At 34.2% G+C, this 20,640-nt stretch overlaps 4 protein-coding genes across 4 annotated transcripts; all 4 read right to left on the bottom strand.

Annotated features, from left to right (window-relative positions):
* Nucleotides 1-442: 442 nt before the first annotated feature.
* LOC130808987 (uncharacterized) lies at nt 443-2,906 on the bottom strand. Its single transcript, XM_057674571.1, has 5 exons — nt 2,595-2,906; nt 2,400-2,492; nt 2,096-2,176; nt 1,879-1,994; nt 443-1,799 (listed from the first exon to the last, which is right to left on the bottom strand). Exons 2-5 carry the CDS (start codon nt 2,415-2,417, stop codon nt 1,694-1,696), a joined length of 321 nt encoding a protein of 106 aa, XP_057530554.1. The 5' UTR covers nt 2,418-2,492; nt 2,595-2,906; the 3' UTR covers nt 443-1,693.
* Nucleotides 2,907-5,212: 2,306 nt separating this feature from the next.
* LOC130808985 (serine/threonine-protein kinase STY13) lies at nt 5,213-9,801 on the bottom strand. The gene is made up of 6 exons (XM_057674568.1): nt 9,231-9,801; nt 8,925-9,057; nt 7,738-7,933; nt 6,986-7,110; nt 6,300-6,458; nt 5,213-5,801 (listed from the first exon to the last, which is right to left on the bottom strand). Exons 1-6 carry the CDS (start codon nt 9,359-9,361, stop codon nt 5,496-5,498), a joined length of 1,050 nt encoding a protein of 349 aa, XP_057530551.1. The 5' UTR covers nt 9,362-9,801; the 3' UTR covers nt 5,213-5,495.
* A 1,083-nt stretch (nt 9,802-10,884) lies between these two features.
* On the bottom strand, nt 10,885-15,548 carry LOC130808984 (ribosomal RNA-processing protein 8). Its single transcript, XM_057674567.1, has 9 exons — nt 15,274-15,548; nt 15,127-15,188; nt 14,296-14,347; nt 13,452-13,566; nt 13,216-13,310; nt 12,038-12,144; nt 11,837-11,951; nt 11,461-11,505; nt 10,885-11,349 (listed from the first exon to the last, which is right to left on the bottom strand). Exons 1-9 carry the CDS (start codon nt 15,454-15,456, stop codon nt 11,278-11,280), a joined length of 846 nt encoding a protein of 281 aa, XP_057530550.1. The 5' UTR covers nt 15,457-15,548; the 3' UTR covers nt 10,885-11,277.
* A 703-nt stretch (nt 15,549-16,251) lies between these two features.
* LOC130808983 (uncharacterized) lies at nt 16,252-19,584 on the bottom strand. The gene is made up of 5 exons (XM_057674566.1): nt 19,204-19,584; nt 18,501-18,586; nt 17,928-18,233; nt 17,745-17,828; nt 16,252-17,048 (listed from the first exon to the last, which is right to left on the bottom strand). The coding sequence occupies exons 1-5, from the start codon at nt 19,579-19,581 to the stop codon at nt 16,688-16,690; spliced, it is 1,215 nt and encodes a 404-aa protein (XP_057530549.1). The 5' UTR covers nt 19,582-19,584; the 3' UTR covers nt 16,252-16,687.
* Between the last annotated feature and the right edge of the window lie 1,056 nt (nt 19,585-20,640).

The following is a 20,640-nucleotide window of genomic DNA, read 5'->3' as shown; positions in this document are numbered from 1 at the left end:
AACAAAATATTCCTCTGTTCAAAGTATTTGCTTCATTATGATGTTTTATATTCTATCTGAGTGGTTTTATGATGTTTTTCATGGCGCTTTTCCATTTGTAGCTTCACCTGTCCAAATAAACATAATTTTAACCTTCTAACCGAATACAACATGTCACCCCAACCCCAACACCAATAAAATGTAATTTAGCATCCACATATACACAACTCTACTTTATGATAAACTTCAGATGAATAAAAAAATACAGCTAATTAAATAAACTATTCCCCTAAAACAATCAAGCGACGGGACTGTTTGATGGACAATCCAGTGTGAGTCTATAACCCCAATTTTTTCATGTGCGGGCTGTATCATTAAAGAAATCACAACATTTATTAGAACACCAAAATGTCATTCTATGAACCAAAGACATGAACTAATGGAACACCAAAAAGAAGGGAACTGAAACAACCTCCACACACATCCTTAGAGCAAAATCAAGCCCCCATCCATCACCAACTCATTCTAAAATGTCATAAAGCAACACACCATTATTGTTTAAACAAGAACATTAGAACAAAGAATGGACTACCTGAATCATGTGCCATAAACAATGACAACGCCATGCGTTTCGCGAGAATACTGACGCCATGATTTCGATGAACTTGTAAGTTCAAACAACTAAATTAACAACTAGCCAATAAGCATGTAGCAATATCATAGAATTATTATACATACGCGGCACATGGGGGTAGGAACGTATCAGGGCACCACCAGGCTTTTCTTCGGTCACTATGCAAAGATATCAATAGCGAGGAGCTAAGTTTGATGATTGGTGAAGGGTGTGCTCGGTAAATGATTTTTCAAACAACTAAAAACGTATTTGGTGAATGGCTATTAAGCCAGTTGAAAAACTGCCTTTTAAGGCAAAATTAAAAAGCTATGGGGGTGTTTGGCAATTGGCTGTTGGCTTTTTAGTTGGCTTGTTAGACTAGCTGGAAATGTGTGGCTTTTAAACTAGCTGAAAAAGTTAGCTGTTGATGGAGATGTTTTGTAAATTTGGGTACTGACAGTTGGTTGTTTATTAAAGAAAAAGTAAGTCAACAAGCCAAAAGCCAACAAAAAAGCTAATTAGAGTAACTTTTTTTTTATTTTGGCTTGAAAGCCATTTACCAAACACTCTTTTTAGTTGTTTGACCAACAAATAAACCAAAAGCCAAAAAGCCAACCAAAAAGATAAGTAAAAAACCATAAACCAAACATTGCCGTTGTCAATAGCTTTTTAATTGGCTTTTGGCTTTTGACCCTCTTTCTAATAAACAGCCAACAACCAATTACTAATGTTTACCAAACATCTCCATAATAGTTGGATTAAACAACTAACTTAACAGTTAGCATACAAGCCAATACTTCCAACTAGTCAAACCAGCCAACAGTTTCAGCAAACAGCTCAAACCAACAACCATTTGTCAAATAGATCTGAAAGCTAAAACGAACAGATTTAGTGCCTCATACTTGCGAACTTCACCCTGATCTCTTCTCTTGGTCATTTTCCATGTTAGACCTCTATTCGGTTCTAAGCCAGGCTGCGAAATCTCCAGTCCGTGCTTCCTTATTAATTTCAGGTATTTGCAGTCGACTAAACAGTTACTCCGAATAGCACAATTATAAATATGGCATGATGAGTCTTAAGGGTGTGTCTATGTCTATAAGCTTACTCTTCAGCATCAAAGTTTTCAACTTCGAGATCTTCATCCCAAATAAATATGTAATCGTAGGCCGCCACCACGCTAGGGTGCAAGAACCGTTTAGCGTACCACCTAAATCAGCACACATAAAGTGAGCTTATAGCATCAAAAAGTGTTGTCTCAAACACAAAAGATAGTCTCTATCACTCACCATTTAGTCTGTTTTGATGCACTGATATGGATGGCTTGCTTTGCCCATGCGAATTCGTTCCATTCTATAACCCGACCATCATAGTGAAACAGGACTATCATAAAGTTGTCTGATTTCTGTAACATCGAATTTCAGCAAATACTTCAACATGTATATGAATATATGATTGGAAAACCCAGGTGGGGGGAGGAGCGTTAGATCGAATGAGCTTCCTAACCTTGATGCACACATCGATATTATCCCTTTGCTCATAGCCTACTGTGAAGGCAACTAGGTAATTGGGTTTTCTACTAAGATCCTGCAGAACTCAACCATAAAAAGGCGGCAAAAACCAGATATAGTACCGGGCACTTGTGCCATCGGATTAGCCTCACGCCGTTAAGTGGCTCTCGCCTGGCCAGGGTGTACGCAAGTACGCAACCCAACTCTTGTTAGAAATAACAAAGCATTTGTTTCGATTGAACGACTTTTGAACAGTAATGTAGACAGAAAAATAAGCAGGATGAGGATGGAGGACACACCTCTTTGGGCATTACCATAGAGTCTACGTTTACAAATATCGGTCTACCTGGGGGGAGTCTTTCAGCTCCTCGCGGATTTGTTGGTACCCAAACCTGCAAAATGTTCAAATGTTTTGAAATATGATTAAAATGTTCTTGCTTATAATCAATAAAACTCCCTTGTAGAGAAACTATCTCAAATTATAATGAATCTACCTACTAATATGTAGCCCAAATGGCCAAATCTTATGCAAACATGAAATACTAAGTTCATAGATGATCAATAGGAGCTTCTTTATTTTTTTTCTCTTGATGAGACGTTAATTTGAGGTGGTTTGGAAGAAAAGAAGTGACAAACCCAAGATTTCATAGTGGAGTATGAGATTTATGGGTTGGCCTAGTAGTTGAAAGTTTTCCTTTTACTTTTGTGACAAGGATTCAATTCTAAGCACCAAAGGCTGGTTTCCACTTCCCCTTGATTGCAGAGGATTTTCTAACCTTACCCAATCGAAAAAAACTTTCATAGTGGAGTGGAGATTGGAGACCAATATATCTTGAGCAATAAGCACAACCATATACTCCCTCCGTCTTATGGCTTTTAGTGTATTTTCTATTTTGGTCTGTCCCATGGGGTTTATTTCATTTATATTTTTGGTCATGACTCACGCTTTTTCTTTAATTATCGTCCACACATTTAACTTTTCTTTTCATTAGATTCACGCATTTATCCCACTTTCCCATAAATCCCATTTTTTACTAACTTTTCTCCCTTTATGGGTTCCACAAAGATTGTACTTGTGGCAAACGGCACGGAACACAGAAAATATGATTTATTTGTTGGGACCATAGTGTAAATAACCACTTCATCACCATATTAGGACCATATTATAAAAGATTTTCAACCTTATAACAATTAAAATATAGACCAAATCAACGCAACACCATCTGCATTATCCATCTGCATTATCCGTAAAAGTTGTTTCGTGACCGTTACCATACAACATACTCTTAGAGACATAATTAAAGAAGGAATATTCACCTTGGTGTCATTTAGTGAGTGACCTTTTGAAGGGCCAACCTTTCTGCCTTTCAAAGTGGACCAAACATTCAACCATGCTTGTGTTGAAAGCCCTGAATATTTGTCTTCTACATATGTCAAATCTATTGAAGGCATAAGAGATACTTCCAATTTCATCTGGTCAAAATCAAACTTATTAACATAACAAACTTAACCCTTAATAAGGAAAGCATATTGTACCTTTGTCTTAGGGAGTTTTGGAAATGATACTCCTAAATAAAACCCAAACACAATCCCAACAAAAGTAGTAAGTATAAGCTTCAACATCTCATTTGGTTTTCTTAATTGACCACTGCATCAACCACCCAAGTTTTAATATTACCCATTAATTAACTACTTCATTCTCGAACAACATTCATTACTCCAATATCATTAAGCAACCTTACATTTATTAGTATTAACAAAGACACCCAACTCTACTGTCATTAGTTGCTCCACCTAGCCAGGGCCTTATATTTATAAGTGATAACAAAGACACCTTAGTTTTAATATTACCCATTAATCAACAACGTAACCTCCAATAAAATTCTATTACCCCAATGTCATTAAGTTGCTCCCACCTAGACAGGATTTGAAGGATTGGATATACGCAACCTTATATTTGTTAGTGATAACAAAGACACCCAAGTTTTAATATCAGCCATTAACTAACAACGTCAATCTCGAACAACATCCCATTACTCAAATGTTAATGATAACAAAAAGGTTGTATACGTCAGAGGTGAATACCCTAAAGATTTAGCAATTTTCAACCTCTTCGTCTAGAACTTGGCTTCGCCTCTAGTATACCTACTGTATCATTAAGTGCACCTAGTAGGGACATGCCACAAATGTTTCTTAGGGTGCACATATAAATGCAATAAAAATCAATAATAAAACATATAATTATAAAAATTATGTTGAGATTGATGTGACAATACAAGTGAATGCATTGTCTTTCACAACAGTATCACATTTGTCTCCTCTTCCCATCTTTTACTATATATATATATTTACAAGTTATTGTAATACAGAGATGAGAAATGTAATAAAAAGATAAAACAAATACAAGTTTATCTCTTATACTAATTTTTCTCCTTATATTCTCCCTACCTTTTAACAAATTATAATTATTGTCAAAGATAAATCTTCGCAAAGTGATGCTCATCTTGGATTTACAAATGCATGCTCATTTGCCTTGAAATCTGAAGCTGAATTAAGAGAAAAAAGATAGTTAGGGCTAGAATTGATATTCATGCAGTAGTTAGATGCAGATTTGTTCATTATTTGAATCTGATGAAATCATAGATCCATAAGTGATCACTTATAGCCTTTGATTGACAAAGTAAACACAACACCTTCAAAACAAGTTAAAGATTTATTTGGCTCCGCTTAGAGTATATTGTCAGTATTACTTTATATTTTTTTTGCCTCTTAACTTTTTTTTTCTGGTTTCGCCCCTGTTTAGGAGTGCTTGTTAGAAAGATTATTGTTAAAAGAATTTAAATAAAATTTAATAGATATTGGGATGGACAAAGATAGAAATTGTGGCAAATTCGGTAGAATAATTATATTTTTTTGGTTATTGGGTAGGCTGAGAGAAGGAAAAGACATCAAAGAATGGAATCTTAGATTTTATCTGAAAAAAGTAATAATTGCTCCAACCGAGACAAGATTGAATTCGGGTTTTTCATAGGTCACGCACTTATCAATTTATTGAATAGCCAATCTAGAAATCAAATAGAATAGCAATTGAGAAGTAAAGAGCTGCAAAATATGAAAATATCAACTTAATAACTAATTATGACTTGATTAATTATACATTTTTTACATCACAAAGGCCCATAATCTCAAAGGGCCTAATGCAGAGCCACATTACAATGAGTGACTAATTATGCGAATTGTAACGACAATATCGCAACCTACTCTACATTCTATCCGGTTTTCATAAACATTTCGATTTTGTGTTTATGCTACAACATTCGTTTTCTAGCAACATACATAGATTACAATGGTACGTTGTACCCGAACTAATCAAACGAAACTAAAGACTATCGGGTTTAGTAGCACTCTTTGAAACAGAAGAAAAAACTTCTTTGCTTGTTTTCCATGTCAGTTACTCTGAACGATTCGCCTGTCCGATGTCTTACAGTCATCAACGTATTTGTTGCGGGAGACTCTGAACCATTCTCGGGAAAGACTATCTGAGGCGGGATCATAGGTTTTGGAGACGAAGTCGAGAGATAATGCAAGAGCATTTGAATTATCTGGCTGAAATTAGGACGAGCATTTGGGTCCTCTGCCCAACAAGAGGTCACGATTTTGGACAAGTCTTCGGGAAGATTTTCCGCACTAGGTCTAACATTCTTGCATTACAGCATTGCAATTATCAGGAACCGAACTTTTAGAGCATTAATAAGCTAATAAACTTAAATAATGAAACGAGTAACTCAAAATTGCATATGTCAAATCCAGTGTCACATGATTCACTAACCTCCTTGTGAATCGGAAAAGGCAAATTATGTCGACTTTGGGCCATTTTGAGTGAATCACAAATTTAAGAAACGGCCAGCGAATGATGCAACACTGGTAGAAGCCATAAATAAAGGTAACAAAAGTTTTGAAAGCAAAATTATTTCTGTAAGCATTTTAAGTTGGTACTTGATTTTCATTTTCAGTTGAAATACGACTCTTGCGTCCAAGAGCTCGAGGGATATCTACACGGACCCATAGTTATATTTAAGGCATCGAAAACATGATTCCGATATTTTTAACTATCACAAAGATATCCATCATGATTGCTTCTTAATACAAAGAAGACAGACAACAGCTCACGGATTCAATTAGAGACGAGAAATGCTTACTTTAAAAGCAGCCGCATAGGCTGCCTGCAAATTGGACATGCCTTCAAATGGTAATTTATTATGTACGAGTTCCCATAATACAATCGCGAAACTGTAGGCATCAACCTTGTGAGTGTAATGCTTCTTGTCCCCGCGCCTTAATGTGACGGTGCTATAGAGCTGCAATTAGAACTAGTTAGGTTTGTGTATAACAAGCTTTTCCTCTACTTATATTTTATTACTACCTTCGTCTCAAAGATATGTTCCAATTTTTTTAGGAAAAATTGATATTCATATTCCAACCTGTTAATAATTTTATTACTCATTCGTTGTGAATAATTTCATATTTGGATTGTTTTTTAATAATCCAACCTTTACCCTTAGTTTGCTATCAGCATAACTTTTTATTTTATAATAATTCAACCTATGCCCTTTGTTTGCTATCACTCTATCAGCATTCCCTATTAGTATATTGACAGCAAACTAAGGACAAAGGTTGGTTTATTAAAAAATAATCCTATTTACAGCGGATGGGTGAAAGATTGGATTATTAATATTAGTTTCTATTCACAGTGGATGGGTGCAATGTTGGATTATTAATATCAGTTTTTTCAATTTTTGCTCATATGAGTCCATTACTTTAATCGAACACGAACATTTCTTTGGGACGGAAAAGAAGAGGAGTATGCCAAAGTCATCTATGTTACCTCTGGGGCCATCCATCGGTAGGTTCCTGTTTCTGCCGTCATCATTTCAGTTACCGACTCCTCCCTAGCTAGGCCAAAATCAGCAAGTTTGACTGTTTTTTGATCTGATGTCAAGATTAAGTTTTCTGGAGACAAGCCGAACACAAATCAGAATACATGAACTATAAACAGTTTATCTCTGGAAGCAGAGAAAATTGAACATTCATCATTCCTCGAACAAATTTAATATGTCAAACATGTCTGACTCAAATCCTGATCTAGCTCAACTATGACCACAGTGCAAAAACAAAGTTGCATCGCTTCGCATCAACCGCGTGGTAAAGGTTTTAAAGAAAACTGAACCAATATTTCCCACGATTAAATGTGTAAAAAAACACGCGCTTTGAGCTGTTTTCAGGCATATGAATATCTTGTGTTTTAGGTCGATATTTGGCATTTCAATAAGTCGATAAATGCATTAATCCTATTACCGCATCGCCATGTCATTACAGCGATCGCGTCCGTTACTGCATCTATGCACTATAAGTCTCTGACCTATTGTAATTCATACTCCATTGAGTACTAAATAAGCTTTTTGTGTTGTTCACTCGGTGATCTTCACACTAGATATTTTAATGTGATTACAAGTTCGAATATGTGCAATCTTCTTCAATATTACTAGCTAGCTAAATTGATGTCGTAAAAAAGGAGGCAGCTGAACACATAGGTAACGAATTAAAAAGAGCTAGAAGAACAAGTAAAAGTGAATATACCTGGTTTTAAGTCACGATGTATAATTCCATGGGAGTGCAAGCATTCCATTGCACGAGCAATATCAAGAGCAAAGCCGATTGCTACCTTTGTTTCCAAGCAATTAGGTCTCAAGTTCAATAAGTACTTCCGTAAAGTCCCACCCAATAGAAGCTCAGTCACAATTACCATGAAAGGCTCCTTACAAGCTCCAATAAACTGACAAATTCAATACAAGAAATATGTTGAGATATGAGGTAAAACCTTACTATTATTGAGTTATAAAACATTAGCCATTCTAATTAAATTACACCACCAATAAAAGAATACTGAATTTGTTGCATGCAATACTTAACATAATTGATCGATTTCATCATTATCATCATCATCGTCATCCCAATGAGTCCCGCTCAGAAGCAGGGTCTGAGGAGGGGGAATGAAGGCAGTTTGATGAGTCTAAACCATCCAATTCAATTAAGTTCAAGGCCCCCTCTTGTATGATACCGTCTCACAGTGAGACGACTCCATACAAAAGGTGCATTATGCTAAAATTTTCTATTATTAGGCTATTTAATTCAAGTACGGGACACGTCTCTTGTGAGACCGTCTCATACAAGAATTTGTGCAAGTTCAATAAAAAATGAGTGTAAAAAATCAATTATGATTAGTGATCAATAAGATTAAGCAAAGTTGAATCATAAAAATAAGTTTCACTCACTAAAAACCAATTGGTCAGTAAAATTAGTCCATAATTTCACACATTTCTGAAAAAAGAAGTTCAATTAAACCAATTTAAGGAGAACCAAACATAATCTAAGGTCTGATCTCCAAAAAAATTCAAATGTGTTCATACAGTCCAAACCTTGAAAGGTTCAAAGGTAAGTATAGTGAACACTTGGCCAACCAAATATACTACAAATCTACCCTCAAAAGTCAAAACAACAATGGCATCGATGTCGACCGCGTTGTAAAGGTTTTCAAAATAAACGAACCGGTTTTTGCCGCTTTGTAAAGGTGTAAAAAAACCGTGATATCTTATGGTTTCAGCCAATATTTAGGCCATATTATAACTGCATTACTCTCGTTACAGCATAAGCTTTCCGTTACCGCAAATTGAATAAGACGGGTACCGTTATACAAGAGCTTATTGCTAAAAGCTTTATTTGAAAGACAAATTAAGATAAATATATTTCAAATATCTTAGCCTAACCTTGACTAAATTTTTATGCTGAACTTTGGACAACATTGCAACTTCCCTAGCAAAACGCCCTTCTCTTTTAGCTTTCTCCTCTGGTGTTTCCCCTTTATTTACAATCTTTATAGCAACATCCTGATTTTTATATCTGCATAATACAATACTATATCAATCAGACCAGCAAATTTCTCACAATAAAAGAGTAATTTCATTCAAATTTCCAAATAATAGATAAATACCCAAAAATAAATAGATAAATCACATTCATTCAAATTGAAAAAAACAAAAAGGGTATAAACAAATTTGAACAAAGACACTTACTTTCCCTCATAAACCTTTGCATGAGCACCTTCACCAATTTTAGGGCCAACAAAGAGATGTTTAGCATCAATCAACCACTTGGCATCCAAATTAAACTCTTGAATTGAATAAAACCCATTTTCAGATCCCATTTTTCACTTGAAATTACTATTAATAATCAATAAAAAATCAAAACATTTGACACTACAATAAATTATGTTAAATTTAAGATCGACCCACCTCATAAAAAACACCCATCAAGATATAGAGTTCATAAAATTGGGAGTTCCAAGACAAATACAATAATGGGTAGGTTATCGGTTGGGGAAGAAACGGGGATAATTTATATGTTAATAAAAAATGAAGAAAATGGAGTAGAAACAGGATTAGGAAGAGAAATGGGAGAGTAAAAGGAAGCAAGAAAGGAAGATGGGGATGAAAGTGTTATTTATTATTAAAATTATAGTGAGTTTACGCGTTGATTTGACGTGCTTATCAAATAACAAACAACAAAGAAAAACAGCACACAACAAAATTAAGAGGGGTAGAATGGATCTAATGGATAGAACTATGGAAAATTTGGGTCTATGTGAGACAATAGTGAAGTTTGACCTTTTATTTTATTTTATTTTATTTTATTTTTGTTCTAGGGAGGTATGACCTTTTGAGATGAGAAAAATTGCAACTACAGAGTAATTTTTGTATCGGTTTTAAATTGTAAGTGATAGTGACATATTGTGAAAGAAAATATTATTATTAGCAGTAATAATAACGAAATACTCATGTCGGGTGTTTGTCTGAGAGATATACTTCATCATATATTTTCAATATTATTGTTTTATTTAATTTTTATACTTTATTAAATACAATATTTTAATCCTAAATGAATCTAATTGTGCATAATTAGACATTATAATAAATTGATAATAATAAAATTTACATGATAAGTGTGTCACAAACAAAACTATGTCTTAAAAAAGATATTGATGATTCATAAGTATAATTCAAATCTAAATTTATGAATTTGAATTAGATTCAAGATCCACTACTATATATATATAAAAGTTCTAACTGCTACAAATAAATTTTATTAGTCAGACAACACCGCTAAAAAACTAGAGACGACATAAAATAAAGAGCAATGTGCAACTTATTAAGTTATTGAGATTTGCTACTTAGATTAAATAAAAGAAAAATCCAATCTAACTACCATTAGACTAGAACTATTATATGAGCTAGAATTTTGAACTTTTAGAATTGATAATTGTAGAAATACAACAGAAGTTAAGATTCATATGTTAAGGTACCATGTAAAAATTGAAATTTACGTTAACTTAAGCAAATAAAAAGAAATCAAAACTACTTTCTCCCTTCCAATTTACTTGTAATGTTTGATTTTTTACGCAGTCCAACACACTAATTTAATTTTTAATATCTCTAATTATGTATAGAATATAAACTTATAAAAATTTGATATTAATAATATTCGCTATGAGGCGAATCAAATAAGATCTTACTTGATTATGTTTTAACCTAGAGGTTAAAAACAAATTACAAACTAAGAGTGATGAATAAATAGTGTCATTTTTCTAATATTGCAAGTAATTTAGAGCAGAGGAAGTATATATGTATTATAAATGAAATTAATTTTCTTAGTTTTAGATTAGTACATACATTAAAAAAATAAATATTACCACACAACTCTTGCTTGTATTAAGGCTTACCAAGTGTACAACCCAAGACTACCATACAAAAGGAGGATATTGCACAAAAAAACAAGGAAACAGGAAAAAAACAACCCAATCTTCAAAAAAAAAATGTCAGTTACAAACCTTAAAATCTCCTATGATTACTAAATTTTGAAAATAAAATAAAACAAAATAATCTATTTGTCAGAAGACGAGATTCGAGAACGATTCATCATCTGTACTCCAGCAACCTTTTCCCAGAATCAAAGCTTTCGAAAAATCATTTTCGAGCATCGAATTCTTCCTAACATAACGAAGCTAGCTTTAAATATACAGAAGGTAGTCCACTATATAAGGAAAACCATCAACTTCACAATTGTTCATCGACGCTTGTAGAGACAAGGCTTTAGATCAGGCCATTCAATCTCATTCAAATCTCTGCTTTCCTTTGCCTGATCAAGAAAAATTGAAAAGAACATTTGGGGAGAAATAGTTAATTGACATGTATGCCTTTTTCAGTCAGAATTGTGACACGACACGAAAAGAGGGAGAGCTAATCGCACCTTTTTCTTGAAATAAAACAGGATGAACATCTTGTTCGAAAAATCCTGTAAGAAAACAACTCAACAATTAGCGATTTTTGCATTAATACAAGTACATGTCCAATACTCTTTGCTGAAGACATAACGTACAACTAAAAACAAAATACCTACGGCTCATTAAATCATGTATACTTGTTTACGTGAAGTTACAAATAATGTTCGCGACCAAGGGACAATCAAAATTACTATGTGTTTTACCAAGGATAAAATTGTGTATATTCAGCCCTACTAAACCAAAACTGGGTGGAAGCCTCGGTGTGATTCACTTAACGACATTGGATGATGAAATGTTGCGTAATGGAATACCTCTTGTTGGAGAAAGGAAAACGACACGTACCTTTGTTACCGCCGTAAATCCTAGTTGACATATGGATTTGGAAAATAAGTTGGGATCTGCTCCTCCAGTGTCTGGATCAAACCTACTCTTCACTTCAGCTATCAAGAGCCAGCCACTGCAGGCACCGTAACCTCATCAAAAACCCAGCAAAAGTTTTGAAGTAATAGAAAAACTCCGAAAAACATCATATTCAAATATTACCTTGCCTTAAGAACTCGGTGTGCTTCCTGAAGATAACTAGGATAATTAGTTCCCATGAGTGAAAGGCAGAATACAGCAACATCTATTGAAGATGATTCCAGGGGAGTCTGCAAAAATACTTCTTCAGCATTTACAAATTACACGTCACAAAGATAGATTACACAGAGTGCAGGTCATTGCATTACAATAGCACAGTGCACCAAATGTAACAAGGGGGGGGAGGCGAAGCTTGTGCTATGACTTATCCTATAAGTGCAAACATTATGATAAAATTCCCTTAACACACCTGAAAAGACCTATAACCTTGTGATGCTGACGTATTAATGCAACAAAATATCAATGCTTTTGAAGAGCCTTGCATCAACTAAACGACCAAACATAAAAGAGTAACAAATAAGCATAATCTGCCCATTGAAGTCCGAACAGGCTAATTCATATGAATATACCATGTAAAAACCAGAAAAACAATATGAAACAACTTAACGGATTATATAGGCAAATGCATTCTGCTAGAAATTAAGAGCTCAATTTACACATTTTCCAATACTTACTAAAGATTTGAATGACTTAATCCTAATGAATTAGTACACTCCATTAAAACAAGCAAAACGTAAATTTAAACAAAGCTTGATTAAAAAAAATTAGTGTGGTAATATAATGGAAGTAAGAGAAGCCTCCATTTTCTCAAATATTTTCTTTAAGGATAGTTACTCGTGTCATATAACCCAAAACAAAAAACGCCCACATTGTCACCCAAACATATTGACAAGAGGTGGCAATAATTTTGTAGCTTGACCCAACTTTTTCAAGAGAATCAATAATTTACTAGAAGGATGATAAGATATTGAGTTATCTATGAATAGAACACTAAACATTTGTTAAGATGAAGGAACATAAAATAAAATTACAAAATACTCGTTGTCCTATGAAATTACACCTATTTCTATTGAAGTTTCTCCCACTAACTTTGCACCATTCTTTTTGGAAATAGTCCAATACCCTTTCTTTTAATCTCATCTACAAAATTATTCTCTCCATTCATCTCGTCCACTCATCTCTTCCATCCACTTGTGTTTTGTCTTTGTCTTATTCTCCAACTAAAAATCAATACTACAACTAAAAAACGGATGCAATTTTATAGGGATGTAAAAAGAATTGGATTTGGCTAACCTACATACCTTTGACATATCACAAGCAATAACAGAAGGATCACTAGAAACGAGATCAATTGAATAGACTTTATTCTTTACATTCTTTGCTAAGCGTGCATCCCCTGCAATCGACATTAAAAAATGCATTTATGTCCAAAATGTTTATGCAAGGCAATTGGTGAGCGATTGAGCGGTGAGCCTTCTCGATGCACCAAACATCAATCAGAGAAGGCAACAGTCTATATAAGCTTACAAAGACTCACCACAACCAAAATCAGCAACAACAAGAGATGATCTGTGATCTTTCAGCCATTGTATGATTACATTAACTGGTAGCTCAGGCCAATGTGACATTTGTTCTTGATACCCTGCATGATACTGGCATTTAAGTCAAAGAAATGTCATCTCAAATTCGGCATTCCCATTGGGTGTTTGGTAATAAACCAAAAATAAATGGTGTCCTTTAGATAGGACAAATGAGAAGTAAAACAATGAGAACACAAAACAAAGGAGAATTGTGGAGGAAAGAAGCTGTAGCAGCCAGCAGGTGTCATGCACACCAGAAATATTATGACACAAGTAAACAATTCAGAAGGTGAAGTAAAATTACACCAATTGAGGATGAAATATCAGCACAAAATTTTCTTGTTTTCACAAAACTAGCCCTGAATATATATATTTTCTAAGAAGTTCGGATGTGGATATATCATAGGTGTGAGACTTTTTTTTTAAAGAGCATAGGTGTGAGACTTGAATATGGGAATATGTGGGGGAATCGTTTAAGAGGTGTTAAAATATTATTAGGGTTAGTATGAAGGTTCTGTTTTTTCAATAAAAAAATAATATAAGCTATTGAAAGCAGCATACTCCCAGGAAATTGGAGTACAAATAGTTGTACTATTTCCAAAAGAGTAAACTACTAAGTCAAAGGAGAATAAACAGGAAAAGGAAATGAGGTGCCTCTTGCTGGTGGGAACCTAATTTTACTTTCAAAGATGTTTCTAGGCAATTTAGTGACAATATATAGTCATGCATTGCATGGGTGCTAAGCTATTAGCTTATGCATACCAAGAACAACGGAATTCAAACATGGGAACAGAACCCTACCATATTGAATAGTGAAGAGTCCTGCTTGAAAAACTTCAAAGCATCCTTCCCACTAGCAAAACAAAAAGAATGCCAACATAAGATATGACATCAACAACAATAACAACACTCCATAAACCCCATGCCACCAAGTATAGCATGCAACAATAACAAAAACATCTTTACATAGAAACAAGCGATTAAGTTTGTTTTGGGAGGAAAACAACACACTCCAATGGCAAGGCAGGTTTTAAACATTAATTTGTAACAGGAGAATTTCAACAGCAAAAAAAGCTATCATCGGTTACCTTAACATGATAAAACCCTCTAACTTTTATTCGACACACCTTCTCGATATCAAAGTTAGTACATTACAGTGCCAAAACAATTAAAACTGTCCCATCATCATAATTCATAGCTATTAAAAATGTCCATTAGAATAATTAATATTCCTAAGCTTTTAACTAATTGCTGTGATAGGCGGCAGTTCCCTAAACTAACTTATCACTTATAGCGACGATCCGTAGCAGTTTCCTAAGCTAAGCTAATAACTAATAGATACAATCACTGATAACTTCTTAAGCGATTAAACACATATTGAATACTTTCGGCGTCCTCATCTCCTCACATATAATCCAACATCTATCCACATCTGTAATAAACAGAGTGTATTAAAGTCTCCAAAAACTTCCATTAGACTACACAGGTTAATTTCAGCACCCAATATAATTTCGAAAACCCCGAGAGAAATCAAGAAATCATCACAAACAAGTAAAAACATCATATATAAAAATTAAACGGCAGACATCTGATTCTCAATTAAAAAAAAAGGAAGAAAAGTAAGGAACTTACGTGCAAGTGTATAGCTTTTCATTGAGCATTCTGAAATGGCCTCCCGATAACCTAGCCTTCATCTAAAACAACAATACCAAAAAAATTAAATAAATTCTCAATTGATAACTGTAGAACTAAGCAGAAGAAGCGAAGACGAGAATATACCTTTTCGAGAAAATTCGATGATTTAGTAGAAGTAGAATTGGATAGAGAGGAATTAGAGGCAACATTCAACGTAGCAGTAGAAGAGGTAATTGAATTCTTCAAGGATTTGTTGCGGTTCCTTCCTTTTCCTCCTCTTCTCTTCCGTTTTCTGCAATTTCCCGTTACCTCGGCATCGGCCGCCATGACTATCCCTTGAGTTTTAACCTTTGGGAACAACTAGGCTACAATATAATACGGAATATAGTTTACACGGTTGGATTTTGTCTTCGAGTCATACCGTCTCAACTTTCGATTAGGTTAAAAATTTATACTTCTAATTTTTAGTTTTTAATTATTATAGAATATTTATTATTATAATAAAATGATTCATTAAAATATGTATATTTCTTATAATAAGAGTGAGGTTGCATGCATCCGAGGGCAATCTTCGCCGAAAGTTAAAGTCATGACATTGAGGTAATAAAATATTGTTATTGTTGGTGTTTTGTCCACGGTGATGATAGTGGTTTGATCAATTTATTGTTTGATACATATATATGTTAATGTATTGTTTAAATTGTTAATATTATTAATTTGACATAATTAAAAATTATAAAAAGTAAATATTAATTAAAATTATATTAGGTTTGGGTGATTCAAATAATATTTAACTAGATTATGTTTTATCTTATGGATTTAAAATAAAATATAGATCTTTTGCCATGTTATTCCATCCTATCAGTACTTTAACGTCTTGTATCGTAGTTGGTATTTAATGTCCAAAATGGTAATGATTTTGGTGGAAAAATCTTTTAACATGTGTAGTGGTCGTGTTTATTTTACTTAAACCATCTCATTTTTTTTTCATAAAATTCATTGCAATGCATCACCAATTTAGGGATGTGATATTAAATGGCAATGTAAAATTATAAACAAAAGAAATTTTTTTATGATCAAATTTTCATTACCATGAGAATGACATAATATATTTCATGAATATTTGCACTATAAATCCTTATTTATAAATACCACCATTTAGTACCAACAACCAAATAAGCAATAATCGTACAAATACAAGTATGTTTCAAAGATAATATCAGCCAAACATAAACATGGTAATACACTTATTCAAGTGCGCTTTATATTTAGAAGTACAAAATTTCTTTAATCCCCAAATATGGCTTGTGAAGTACTGAGGACGCAAATGTAACACTGAGCAAAAGAGCAAGATACAAAATATAATGGGACATTTATACGATTCATCTTTAAAAAATCTACCTAATCACCAAGACCCATCCCTACTTTTTTAGGGCTATATTAGCATTTAGCAGCAACCTAGTAAGAAAATGTGGGGTTTTAAAAATTATTGTAAGCATACTCACTAAAAAAGGTAATCACTTGCAAATAATAAACTGCATTGAGTCATTTAGATAGCTTATGGCGACCTTTTGAAGATGCTATAAGCCACAGCAACAGTTGCGACAGCCCCGACAACAGCAGCAGCCATTAGAAGATCACTTTGCTCCCATTTACCAGCCCAACTTGACAAGCACGCCATGCCGCTCTTGCAAGAACCATCTGTTGTTTTCTTAACATCGCCTTCTGCAAGTTCGCCATTAGTAGCTGAGCTATCCCTGCAGCAAGAAACACTGTTTGCACCCTGGCAACAGCTTGTGGTGCTTTCCTTGGCTTCATTATCTGCAGCTGGTGATTTTTCTTCAGCGTTTCCCTGGGCATTTTCGGTTGTGGGTTTGCTTCCTTCTTTCTCGGACTCAGTTTTCAAGCCCATTTGGCCCCTGAAATTGATAATTGCGTTTTGCACGTCAAACATAATGCAGAAAAAAAACTAAAAGCACATCATAGTGAATGTTCCAATGGAATCAAAGCATATTCTTAATCTTTTAAAACATTTGTAATATACTTCAACATTTAAATAGAGAAGTTAACAATCAAATTTCATTCTCAAAAAACATGAATACCCCTGAAATTGATCATTGAATGTTGAGCATAATGTAGTAAAACTGAACACACCTCTCAGATAATATTGCTAAAGCTATCAGAATGATGCTTTGCTATTTGCATTAAAAACAAAAAAGTACATAACTTTCTAAACATAGATCAATATATTAATGTCTAGTTGATAATGTTTGCTATCAAGTGTCAATAGGAAACAACCTTTTTATTAAAACAAGGAAAGTTGCGTACATTCAACCTTCCCAAAGCCTATCTAGGATGCGAGAGTCACTTAATCACATTGAGATGATGGAATAGATCAATATTTTTAAAGTGAACGCCCAATGGTGAACCACGAAAGCGTGGGTGATGCCTAAAATGATCAACCTTACTCAACTCTAGTAGCAGTAAGCTTGTACAGTTGTACTTAAAAATAAGGGGGATCCAACAATTGCTACAAACGTAACAGTTCTAACCCTAAGACAAATAAATTGCATAACAGATATATAAGTGACACACAAATCCATACAATAACATACCTCCATAGCTTTTCGATAACTTCTCCTTTGCCAATGTGGACATCAAGCAAGTCTGCTACATCAGCTGGAGTGACGTAACCATACCTGTAAAATCAAGAAGTAACTTATATGTCGAATACACCATATCTCTATAAACATACATAACATAAAACAAAAGGGAAACAGATGATGAATATATCTTACCAATCACCAATAACCTTGCCATCAGCATTTGTTCCAAATATGATTACATTGCCAGCATATTTGTGACCCCCAATATGAGAACAAGAGTTCACAAACACCTGATCATTCAAACCCCTCAACTCAAGCTCCTCCTTAAACTTTTCAATGAGAACAGGACCACAGACACCACACCTTTTATCTCTGTTACTATGGGCACAAACAAAAACATATGCACCAATCAAAGTCTCTGGAGGCCCAGAAGCCCATGGTTTACCACTCACAAGAACATCGTCCACAAATGCATCTACATCTGACTCCGTCAAACCCCTTCAATCAGCAAAACAATTACAATGTCAAGACTAAAAAGCACCAAGAAAAGAAAGTGATTGAAATAAATCAAACACTAAACCTATCTTGCAATTAATATGCACACAAAATCATCCTGTAGAGAAAATTCAACACGCTACATGTCAAAGCCTATATTCCATCAAGTCTGATAAGATGCTTATATTAGTAAGTACAAAATAAATAAATAAATGACAATGGGAGCTCATCAACAACCATCATACACAATAATATTCCAAAGTGAATTACCTATAGCTGACCATCTCTGGGAAAATGTAAACATCACCATCTGAGCACTGATTATCATTGCATCCCCCACATAATGTCAGACGAGTCTGCAGAGAGAGTAATGATCAGAAAGTCAGTATAGCTGATTGCTTTACTTTTTAATGGCATGAACCTTTATAATTAACCTAATTGAAATCATTATAATACTTTTGAACAGTATTGAAAGTATTGCTTTATAGTTGTACCAATTTATTGATCAAATCACACTAATAATCAAATTCAGATATATTCATCTAAATTCTTGCTAGCAGACTACAAAATTAATTCATCTAATTTTTTGCTAAGGCTACAAAATTAATGCATCTAATTTTTTGTTAAGCAGACCACAAAATTAGCCGTCAAATTTGTTGCTAAGCAGACCACAAAATTAATTCATCTTATATTTTGCTAAGCAGATGATAAAAAATTAATTTCACTGTCGCATGACATGATCACACGCTGAATGTTAGAATATCACACCAACCAGAATACAAGAAACATAACAGCTAAAATAAGAAGATTTACACCAAAATTAATCAAATAGTAACGATTTCAAATCGAAACAAAAATTATCTAGGTCGCTACGACGGTATAAATTCATAATAAATCAATCAAAACGCTGAAATAAATCAAGACTAGATCCAATACTCAAAAACAAAAAACCTAAAAGAATCAAAGAAATAACCTTAACAGGAATATCATCCTTGCGAGCCTTAAGAGCAGAAGCAAGCATCTTAGGAAGCGGATCATCATCTGAACTCTCAACAGAAGAAGGCCATGATTCATGATTTTTGTAGCAAAGGAAGACATGGCGTTCGTAATAATTGACGGTATTAGCGAGAGAACTAGAGTACATCTCAGGTCGATTGAATCCATAGTTTGAAGAGTCATCGGAAGCCATTGTTGGAGATTTGGATGAGGTGGAGCAGAAGGGAGAAATGGAGGGAGTTTGGGAGAAGTAGAAGGAGAGAGAATAATGGAGGAGTTGCTGCTTTTGTTGTTGCTTCGTGGTTGTTGAAAATATCCAAAGTACACAACTTCTACTAACCAACAACATTTGCATTTTGCTTCCGAAACACAGTTCTTTATTTTTTCTTTTTAACGTTTTTTTGGTTTTGGTTACGTAATTACACTAATTAGGTTAGAAGTAGATAGATTACCATCTCAAGCACCATTTATGAATTATTTAAATAAAAAATTACTTATTTTATATAAGTATTCAAGTTATTATATGAATCCTAAATTATATTGAAATATTAAATTATTTTGTTTAAAAGTTATAAAAGTATAAAACATAATCATAAAATTAGGCACTAAACAATATAGATCATAAGTAATTACATCAAAATTAATAGAAATGTTCAACACATAAAAAGGTACTCCCTCCGTTCTTTTTTAATCTTCCACATTACTATCACGGGTAGTTTCAAAAGTTCTTCCACTTTAGTGTTGTTTCGGTAATGAAACGAGGAAGTGGGATACACTTGAAATACCGTTTAGCAGAAGCGTAATCAAGAGCAGCGACTCGTGAAAGGAAGCGACTTGAATTCCTGCGAAACAACACGTTAGCCTTGTCCGAGGGGTGATCTCCCGGAAAACCCCTCCGACGCTCAAGTTAGAACGGGGATATGAGAATATGGAGTTAGTGATTACAGAATGAATACAAAAAGATGCAGTGGGTGATGTTATTGGAATGTTGGTAGGCTAATGGAGCGGAGTATGAGCAAGGATGCTTAAGAGGATTATTTTCAGATGTCCCCTCCTTTCTTGGTGGCTGCCCCTATTTATAATGAAGGAAAGGAAGTTATTGTTGAGGAGGAGTGGATGATCATGGGAGTAATGGGCAGCAATTGGTGGTTATGATGGAGAGTGGAAGATAGTTGGCAGTTATCCACCGTGGAAGAAGGATGATCAAAGAATGTGGATGAATGGGAAGTTAGGTCAAACAGGTAGTTACTTCCAAGGGAGGAAGTTAAGGTATCCTGGAAGTAGAGACCCAATGGGTCATTCAGGGAAGATGGGAGATCCAAAAGCCCATTTGACCAACAGTCCAAGTCCACTACAAAGGTCAAGGGGTGTTTTGGTAATATGATGCAAATTACTAAATAAATAAATTAATTGA

Source organism: Amaranthus tricolor, chromosome 3, assembly GCF_026212465.1.
Source record: "Amaranthus tricolor cultivar Red isolate AtriRed21 chromosome 3, ASM2621246v1, whole genome shotgun sequence".
NCBI classification, from domain to species: domain Eukaryota; kingdom Viridiplantae; phylum Streptophyta; class Magnoliopsida; order Caryophyllales; family Amaranthaceae; genus Amaranthus; species Amaranthus tricolor.
This window is presented reverse-complemented; position numbering and strand designations above follow the sequence as displayed.